At 35.3% G+C, this 10,335-nt stretch overlaps 1 protein-coding gene across 6 annotated transcripts; it reads left to right on the top strand.

Moving 5' to 3' along the window:
- The first annotated feature begins 645 nt into the window (after positions 1–645).
- On the top strand, positions 646–4,237 carry LOC106295393 (ubiquitin-conjugating enzyme E2 2-like). Of its 6 annotated transcripts, XR_001261004.1 has the most exons (6): positions 646–896; positions 1,159–1,303; positions 1,405–1,518; positions 3,369–3,588; positions 3,662–3,774; positions 3,889–4,234. XR_001261004.1 is itself a non-coding variant. In XM_013731280.1 (4 exons), the coding sequence occupies exons 2-4, from the start codon at positions 1,170–1,172 to the stop codon at positions 1,622–1,624; spliced, it is 261 nt and encodes an 86-aa protein (XP_013586734.1). In that variant the 5' UTR covers positions 650–896; positions 1,159–1,169; the 3' UTR covers positions 1,625–1,881. The 6 variants fall into 6 exon arrangements, 1 of the variants encoding a protein (XP_013586734.1); XR_001261005.1 differs by having other exon boundaries at positions 3,308–3,774; positions 3,889–4,237; XR_001261001.1 differs by having other exon boundaries at positions 3,369–3,774; positions 3,889–4,235.
- The last annotated feature ends 6,098 nt before the right edge of the window (positions 4,238–10,335 follow it).

A 10,335-nucleotide genomic window follows, 5' to 3' on the forward strand; every position in this document is an offset into this window, starting at 1 on the left:
AGCAAAATTAAAAAAAAAAAAAAGAATCTGGTCTATTTAAGAATCACACCGTATAAAAGATATGAAATATTTTTTCTCCTTAATCCAAGAATTTACTAAAATTTTTTAACACGTTACTAAATTTGTTTTAGTAATGCCAATTGGGACTTTGCTTTTACCACTGCTCGTTTTTCTTTTTATTTATCTGATAAAATATTTGACAAACAATTGGTTGACATTACGTTGTAACAAAAAGATTACCGTCTTTTATTGTGAAGCTGAACGTTAATTTAGCGGCACTCAGCTTCCTCAAACAACAGTTAATGAAGTTCAAGTGTTTGACATATGCGCATCACTAAGCTGGGATTAGTTCCATGATGTTTGACATACACATTTCATATATATTGGATATTCACGGCTAACTATCCCTTAAATCTACCATCCTTTGATGAAGTTTCGTTGGGCTCAGTCTCAAACCAGTTAATGCCGCACCCTGATTCTTTGGCTACACGTGTTGCAACCCTACTCCACTCCACTAAACTTTGATCCTAGCAGAGGAGACCTATGAGAAGAGGCATAATCATTGGTCGTTGAAACTTAGTAAACTGATCATTTTGTATTTCAAAATATGACATAAGGGCCAAGAAAAGCTAAGACCATCTTTAACGCGGAACTTTAACAGAGGTTTTAAAGATAAAAACTGATTTAATTAAATGAAAATTAAAACAATAGGCAATTACCGATCCTTAGAAAGGGATTTTGGTAACCGTTTTTAAAGGGAGTTTTTCGAACACGTGTAAGCACTTTTTCTCTCTGTTCTTTCTTTCTCGACTTCTCCTTTGGCGATTGAAACCGGCGTCTCCTCCGGCTTCTATGATCTCCTCACGGCGTCTCTTTTTCTCCATTGAGAATCACAGGTTCGTCCACTTTTAATCTTGTCTTGATCTTGGTCGACTGATTGTGATATCGATGACTTAGGGTTGTGTTCTGTCTTAATTGGTTATCTTCTTAATTAGGGTTTGTAATTCCTGTTCTGGATTTCATCTATCTCTTTGTAAAGATATGAATCTATGGTTTATTTGAGAGAGTTCTGCTTGCTGTAACAAATGTTTGCAAATGAGACATCATGGATATGTTTGATTACAAGTTCTAATCTTGTTGTTGTTTTTTCTGGTTTAGAAGAGATTGAGATGTCAACACTAGCAAAGAAGAGGCTTATGAGGGATTTCAGGAGGTTGCAGCAAGATCCGCAAGCTCCTCCTGCTGGTATCAGTGGGGCTCCTCAAGACAACAACATCTTGCTCTGGAACGCTGTCATCTTCAGGTAGCCAAAAAAAAAACACTTGCTTTCTTTTATGGTAAAACCTATGTGTCTTGTCTAGATTCTAATCATTTGTCATTCTCTGTTTTTAATGGAAACTACAGCCCAGATGATACGCCTAGGGATGGAGTTGAACAGAACTTACAGAACCAATGGAGTCCCATCTATGTATCTCTTTCTTTGTCGACAAAGCCGTTGCTATCACGTTGGATACAAAGGTAACATCTTGTTTTTTTTGTTTGTTTGTGAAGAGAGGCATTGCTAGAAGATACAAGAGTAGGATTTAGGCATTGTTATTGTGTTACATGTAGGTCTGAGTATTGAACTGTTTTGAGTAACACTCAAAGTCCTATGACGAAAGTGAAACATAATAGAAGTTAATCGGTGTCAGTTTGAGGTATGTGTGTGTGTGTGTTATATTTTTAACCGTAGAGTGCCAATCTTCCTTCTATAACAGGTTGATATCATATTTGTTGTATATATTTGTTGTATATGCAAGTCACGAGTAGTATGTTAGGAACATGTTGGTTTTGGTTCTTCTCTTCTTCTCTATATAAAGTTGTGATTCACCAAGCATTTTATTCACAAAGTCTCATTATCTCCTTCTCACCAAACAAGTTTCATTCTCTCTTTCTCTCCAAATAAGTTTTATTATCTCCTTCTCACAAAGTAATCTAAAACACTCTCTTTGATCACAAATATTATTCACAAATGTTTTTTTCAAATTACTCTTGATTATTGTATTAATCTTTATTTTTATGTTGTTTTTTAAATCTATGTTTTAAATGTTATCTTTTAATATGTTTTATTTAATAAATAATTTTATGTTTAAAAAAAAAATCTAAGAACCTTTAACTAAGAAACTTTCATTGGACCACTCAAAATTAGAGTTTCTTAACTAAAATTCTTAGGTTACTTTTATTAATTAAAAAATCATTAAGAAACCCATTAAAGGTTATAGGGATAATCATGCTCTATAAGTTGTGTTTTTGCTTCTGAATAAAAAAATGGCGTTTGTTCTTTATTAATACTTTGTAATTCATTAAAGTGGCAAGATGGATTACCTATTTTCTAATACATCTTTCGTTTTGAATGTGATTTATTTTCTATTGGATAATACAATTTTAAAACCTGAAGTGCAGCACCCAAGGAGCAAAAGACCTTTATTTCCTCGGTTGTAAAAGTTCAAAATAAATATTCAAAATAAATGACTGATATAGTGATGTAGAATTAGAATATTAATAATTAAATTAGAATTTTAACATTAATGACAATTATAAATTTGATAAAAAAATACCACAATATCAGATTGTTTAAGTTTACAAAATGAAACTTTTCCTGGACCAAAGTTTAAAATTAATTAATTACGACAAAATTATATGTAAGGTAACAAACGGCTCTCATAAATTATCATTATCAAACAAAATTTAGGTTGTTCTTATTTCGTGGTACAATACTGTTTCTTTTTTATGAAAATAAATTTCAGCATGTAGAAAAAGAGGTACGGACTAACATGAATAGACAACAAAACCAAGCAAACAAATAGTTGCCATTGGAATTATTTTGCAAGGAATTCATTCATTATTAGTGGAGAGTGTCAGATTTTGAAATGTAAAATGCATGACATAATTCGGCGTATGTAGTTCGTACAAAAGAATAATAAATCAAAGCTTATTCAGACGGTTACCAAATATGGTATTCACGATCAAAGCTTGATCTTAACATTCATACAAGAAAAGAATAAACCAAAGCCATTTGATGGTACTACAAAGGCAATGCTATTTCTGTAGGTAAAAATAACCGCTGAACTCTACTTAAATCCCACCATTATGTCTTCTTGCCAAGATAAAAGCATGAATTTTGTTTCGTGTTTACCCAAGATTTTTGATGAATCATCACTCCGTTCTTGTATTTCAACATGTACAAACCAGTTAACCCTAATTAAAACCCCTTACCAATCCTTAAGTTTTAGTTTCAGCAATGACAATTTGACTTTTGATACAATAGGCTACAGATGTTCGGTACAACTTGTAATAGTGTTTGAAGCATGGTTGTGAAATGTGTCCAGAGTGCTCTTCTGTTGCATCTGTGGAGTTAACAGAGACAAGAAACAATGCAACAATACAAGAAACAATTACAGCAATCGTTAGATATGTGGAAATAATGGAGAAAGGATTCTTCGGGTTGAAGAGTGGAGGTAAAAGCTTGGGAAGTCTAATGCTGCAACTAATTGCTATTATTTATGGAGAACATGCGGTAACAGGAAAGCTCCGGAAACATATATGGAGGTAAAACCTTCAATTCATCCTCTTAAAGGCAAGAAGAATGCTCATCTTCTACATACCATGTTCAATCAACCAGTGCTCATGGTATTGTGGTTACTCTCAAACACACCACATGAGGGATGATGATATTTCTTGGAATTGTCAAAGGTTGGGAATACCTCTGAAAATTCCACATCTTAATGCTATTAGGTGAGTTCAAAATCCTGATGTTATTCTTCTCGTATAAATCATGATTTTTATGAAATATTTCCATGGTATAAGTCCTTATTTAGAGTCTTTATATTATTTTCGAGTTGGTTTTAGAACTTTTGCAGGTTCAAGTACGATTTGAAGCATTTTGAAGATTCTAGAGATATTTGGATCATGAAGAGAACTGATGCTGAAAAGTTAAAGTCGGAGTCGATCTGTCACTACGGTGTCGATCGACACTCAGTTTGGTATCGGCCGACACCCGTCTCAAGTTAACAAACTGACATGCTTTAATGATGTTTGAAGAATTATACAAAACCCAAAAGTTTTCCTTATTTGAAGAGAAGCTTCTAATCGTGTTTTTACCTATATTAGGTTTTCTTAAGCAACTTTTTAGGCGACCCCAAATTAAATTTTAGAGAGATTTGAAGAGAAAGATCAGCACTCATTCAGAGATTGATTTGAAACTTCAGAAATTTTATTTTATCTTAATACAATTTATCCAGACTTCATTTATGCGTTCTTTGATCTTGTCTGAGTAATCACCCTTATAGATATAAAGGTTTCTAAGATTTAGGATTAATTGCTAAGTTGATAGAATTGCTACGGGTATCTATAGAATTCTTAGTAACTGATTGATCTTAATGTTGAGTTCTAGAGTAATTAAATAGAATCCTGATTACATGATAATTGATAGATGCAACAGCATAATGATTACCTGAAATTATCTTTGATTAGCTAAATAACTAATCGCAAAGAGATATGATTTAGGGATTTAGTGTACTTATCCGAGTTTTCTTAATGCTTTATTTAGTTTATGAATTTGCAAAGAGATTTGGAATTCTAGTATCTAGACATAGATAGTGTCTGCAACTAGAGCTAATTCATTTGATAATCATAATCTGAGTTCAAGAACCGTTCTTCATCAACCCATAACATTCTATAACTTGCAATTCTGACTTACCTGTTTGAATTTCCCGAATCTAGCTTAGTCTTAAATTCAAGAATATTGTGTGAAACATACAGTCTCTGTGGATTTGATCCCTAAGTGTTATATCGCACTCTGAAATTGAAGAGTAGCTCACTGGTAAATTTGAGCATATCAAATTTTGGTGTTGTTTACGTGGACTCTAATCACCATTAGTCTAGGTGTTTTTGACTATATTTTTCTTTTTAGTTTACTTACTTTCTTTTCTTGTGTTTCAAGTGCATGCATCACAATACTAGAAGCAACAAGGAAAAAGAGCTTTTGACCCTGTTCAACCAGGAACTGTCGGAGTTGGAACATACAAACCGCACATACAAGAAAAGAGTATCGAGTGACACCCCTCAAGCATCACACGACACCATTTCTGCATAAGCATCGACCAACACTACTCAAGAATTGAAGTAGACTATATCATTTTTTTATTTTAGTAAACTATGTATCATTTTAATAAATGATAAACTATGTATCATTTTAATTAATGATATCAAGGGAGAGCACGTAAATATTAGGTTAAAACTCGTCGGGGATAACTGGTAATTCTTGTGGGACTTGGGCTTTAAGTCGGCTGAAACCTAATCTGGTTTCTGCGCGCTTCACCATCGATCGATACCACAGAGTGTGTGTCGATCAATTGTTGCCTTCGCCCGTCGATCGATAGTCGATGGTCAACTTCGGGTCTTTATCATTTTATCTACAAAATGCACCAAAATCACCACTTTCCTCCAAATCACTCCAAAACCAGAAAACATACTAGAAAGACTTCAAAACAACTATAATGTATTTGAAAACACTTATATACCATGGCTAAAAGTGGGTAAAATCCATGGTATATCATATCTGCAATTAGATTAATCAAAACATTTGCACTTATTATATGGAGGTACAAAGATAAGGGGTAACCTGTCAGAGACCCTTTGTGGCCTTATACCTTCTTGCACATTTCCATATATAATAACTAGTGTTATAAATCATGGAGTGGATTGCCATTAACCAGGCCCGGTCCAAGACCGGCCCAATACTTAGAAGATGGAGAGACGGCCGAAGCCCTAGAGAGAGGAGAGAGAGAGCCGACTTTAGGAGAGAGAGAGAGACGGCCACAAAGCTTGGAGAAAAGGAAACCCTTTCATTTTCCTAGTAGATGTAATCTTTCCATTATTATGTATTAGTAATTTTCCTAATCCTAGTGAGTTTAGGTTTTGGATATTTTCCATTTATCTTTATCTTGTAATCCTTATATAAAGGAACCTCTATTGATCATTAAAGACACAGAAATATTCAGTCTCTAAACTCTCTAATTACAACACGTTATCAGCACGATAGACTCCAAAACCCTGAGACAAAACCTAACCTAAAATCCGTCACACATAAACCCTAAATCAGGCGCAAATTAAGATCGATATATCTCTCAAACCCTGAGGAACCAGACGACGAGCCACATATCAAATTGAATCTCTTGACGAGACGAATCCATCAGCGCAAACCGTTTGTCGATCCGATCTCAGACGCACTCTCACTCGCAGGAACAATACGCGGCGCCGTAAACCATCAGCGCAAACCGTTCGTCGATCCGATCTCAGACGCGTCCACACTCGCAGAAGCAATATGCGGCGCCGTCTTGGTCTTTTGGAACCCTAATCCGAACCAACAAGATTTTCTAGCCAAATTCAAATCCTGTGAAAGATAAGTTTATCATACCTTAGTTGTTTTATGATATCTTGTTCAAATTATGGTGTTCATGTAATCTAATACTCCTTGTTTTTATTTCCTGAGCTGAGAGGAGTTGGTGCAAAGATTTAATCCCGAAGAACCCTAACTTGTTCTTGCTTCCGTTCCAGCTTGCAAACACCTGATCAGCTAAAGCCCTTAAGCGTTCCTTATCCTAGACATTCGTAGTTTCATGTTCACAACAGAGCCAGCCCACGTTCGCATCACAGCCAACTTGAAATTCAGATCAGCCGCTTGCAAAGGCAGCAGCTCGCGAACTAGATAAGAAGAAGACGCGTCCCGATCGCGTCTGACTACCTCAGCACACATCCGTGACCGGACACAAGACCGTTCCAGACAGCTCGCGTCTCGTCCCATCTTGCGACCCGATAAAGGAGCCAGCTCGCGTCCGTGTGCAACTAGAGGTTCATCTGATCTTTGGTGGTCCGGTTCAGACCTGCAAAAACAAAGGTACAGACTTAATCTAAGAACATGAATCGAACCTTGTTGTTTTGTAAAGATTGAAACCATAAAAGATAATCTCTAAAACTAAAAGCCATAGGTTAAATAGATCAATCCCCTATGAGTAAATCGAAGCTCTATAAGTTCGATCTAAAACCTAAAAACGAGATTGATCCATTGATCAATTAAAATCAGAACCTTAAAGGTTTTTGAATCTCAAATCAAATCCCCTTGATCAAAGATCAAAGTTTTCGAAATCCCCTAAAACCCTAATTTTGGAAAATTGGTTTTAATTTGAAACTTGAGTATTTGATTGATCGCTTAGAGCTATGATTAGGATTGTTTTAAAAACTTGAATCTGAATCTTGTTTAAACTGAAACCCTAATCTCGAATTTAAAATCCTAAAGGCTTTGAAACCTTAAACTTTAACGATTGAAAGTTTAATAATGTTTTGAATGAGAGTTAGGTTGCTAGAGTGCTTGATTCTAAAATCTAATATTACCAACCTTGAATACACTTAGATTAATAATCCCGTTTTGTATATGGCCGTGTGGCCTAATACATTGAACATACTTGCGGCCTTGTGCCCTTGATTGATTAAAAGCTGTGTGGCTTAGTGCATATCAAAGTGACCGTGTGGCCTAGTATCCGGATGGTTATATAAACCGGATTGCATCATGATCCGATCCTTAAGATCGTTGTATCTTATAATGGCCGAGAGGTATAAGCATCACAATGCAAAGCCGTATGGCCTAAGCATCAAATATAGACTTATGAAATCATATGCACTGATTATTTAAATTGGTTGCAAGAATTCTAAATCAATGAATTGATTGATAATATGATTTCAGATGCCGAGATTTAATCCCATGGATTATGCCATTCTAAATCTCTCTGGAGATAATTATCTAGAATGGGCAATGAACACTTCAGTTACCCTGAAATCAAAAGGACTCGGAAGGAGTATCATTCAGGGTGATTATGGTGATTATGCAACTAGAAGTGAAAATGTTAAGAGCCATTATGTGCCATCATCTCACTGAGGAACTGAGAAATCAGTATTTACATATTGAGAATCCTCGTGACCTTTGGACAAAATTAAAGTCCAGATACACTATGGTACAAAGGTCAAACATAAATGGATGAGTCTCAGATTCCAAGACTTTGAGACAGTGGCCGAGTTTCACTTTGCCTTGTCCAGAGTCGTGTACCAACTGAGATTATGTGGAGAAGAGGTAACAGATAATGATTGTCTATTCAAGACATACTCCACATTCCATCCAGAAGATTTGTTGTCAAAACATATCTACATAGAAAGAGGTTCTACCACTTACAATGACATGATCTCTCGCCTAACGGTGATTGAGAATGACAAGGTACTAAAGAGGAGCAGTGAGATGAGATATCCTGATACAAATAAAATTGATATGGATCAGGATGAATCCAAGGGAGCCGTGTCCAATATAACTCAAGGAGTGGCCGGCATGTCTATTGACTAAAAGGGATCTCGACATTTTATTTTAAAGTCCTTGTTTTGTGATTTGCTTTTAACCTACTTGATGGTTCACGATTTTTATATATATATAAAAGAGTTTGTTTTGATATTCATTATATCTTTCCTGATCTTACTTGAACATATGAATATTTTATTGATAAAGAGTTGCCTAAAGGGCATAATATCAAGTAAGAAATTGTGAAAGGAGTATAGTAAACCTAGTAAAGAAACTATGGCTAAGGCATTGCCTATAAGGCATTATACACACCCAATGATATGTGACCCATTAAGTTATAAATGGTTTCAAATAGAAACAATGGGCAAAGAAGGAAACAAGTTCCTTCGGATTTAAAGAAAAAAAAAACGCCTAAGACCTTATAAGAAAGTGGTCGAGACTATACCTATGATCTCTACTGATTTAAACTATGCCAAAGATCAGTATGACGAGAGGCAAGAGCCGTGGTGATCATATTGAGATACACCACGAAAATTATACACTATATGGCATGATAGGATTAGCCATCCTAGTCTCAAACTTGATGCAAAGATTAATATTGAAAAGGCACAAAGAGTTATCCCATAAAAAAATCTCACGTTGTAAAACATGTACACAAAGAGAAACTCATTAAGGCTTTATTGTCCTAAGCACCACGAAATTATAATATGTTCATGAGGGGGAGAGAGGATAAAACCCTAAATCCATGATCACACTACAAATTCGTGAAGCATGGTATAGAACCATGTTATTAACGACTTGGCCGTGACTTGGCCGTATAGTGCAGGCTTGACCGCACACAATCCATTACCTATAAAGGTTCGGCCAAGTAAGTTATTACCTATAAAGGTTTGGCCATGTATAGCCATTATCTATAAGGATGAGATTATAAAGTCTATAAGCTTGGGGACATTATGAATTTACATGTATAGAATGATAATATGCATCATGCCATATAAGTGAGCATAGATATTCTCATCTCAGATTATATACGGGTCATAAAACCAGACATACCCCATCTTAAGAGATTTTGAATAAACCACCATATACATATGTGTGCCGTCTAAGATGGAATCTCAGAAGAGGATTGAGAATATATAAGAATAAGATCTTCTCCACAAATTCAAAGGACCGTGAGCCAAAACATGGGTGATTAAAATAGTGGCCAGGTACGGATTGCATGAAACAAATGAATCCGGATATTCAATATTAAAGGAGAAAGATTATAAGCTAGACAAAGAAAGATTAAAAAGTAAAAAAAATGATAAGAATGGTTTTAACCATCATTGTCTTGGCAAAGATCCTCGGACTAGAGATTATAATTTAAGACATCCAAAGAAATATTATATAAAGCTAGCTAATTGAGAAGCTAATCGAGATGCCAGACATTGACCCGAATAGAAAAGAATGACTAAGTCATAAACCAGCTTAGCACCAAACAAAATTTGATGTCCTTGAAAGAGACACAGTCAAGTTGCTATAGAGTCTATACAAGATAGACCAAGTGTTCCATAAGATAAAGGAATCTCAGATATAAAAATGGTGCATAGAATACAGATCCGAGATTATAAGAGAAACCATACCAGACATTGAGAAAAGGCTGCGCAGCTACACATCTAAGGTACCAAACCATGTAGTCTTGGGACGCCAAGCTACTAGGTAATAAAGGTCCTGGATAATAAGATCTCAAATCTATAGATCATGTCTGGAACATAATGGAACCACATGAAAGTGTCGAAACACACACACATTTGTATAAAGATACATAAAGTTATAGCACTTGAACATAAAGAGATGAACAAGGATCATGAATCCACAAAGAGTACTCATACAATCATAAAAGATCATAGAGATTAGAAAAGATAAAACGTGGAGGTTCAAAGTATCTAAAAGAGAGATGGGCGTATTGGCCATAT

Source organism: Brassica oleracea, chromosome C5 (assembly GCF_000695525.1).
Source record: "Brassica oleracea var. oleracea cultivar TO1000 chromosome C5, BOL, whole genome shotgun sequence".
Lineage (NCBI taxonomy): Eukaryota > Viridiplantae > Streptophyta > Magnoliopsida > Brassicales > Brassicaceae > Brassica > Brassica oleracea.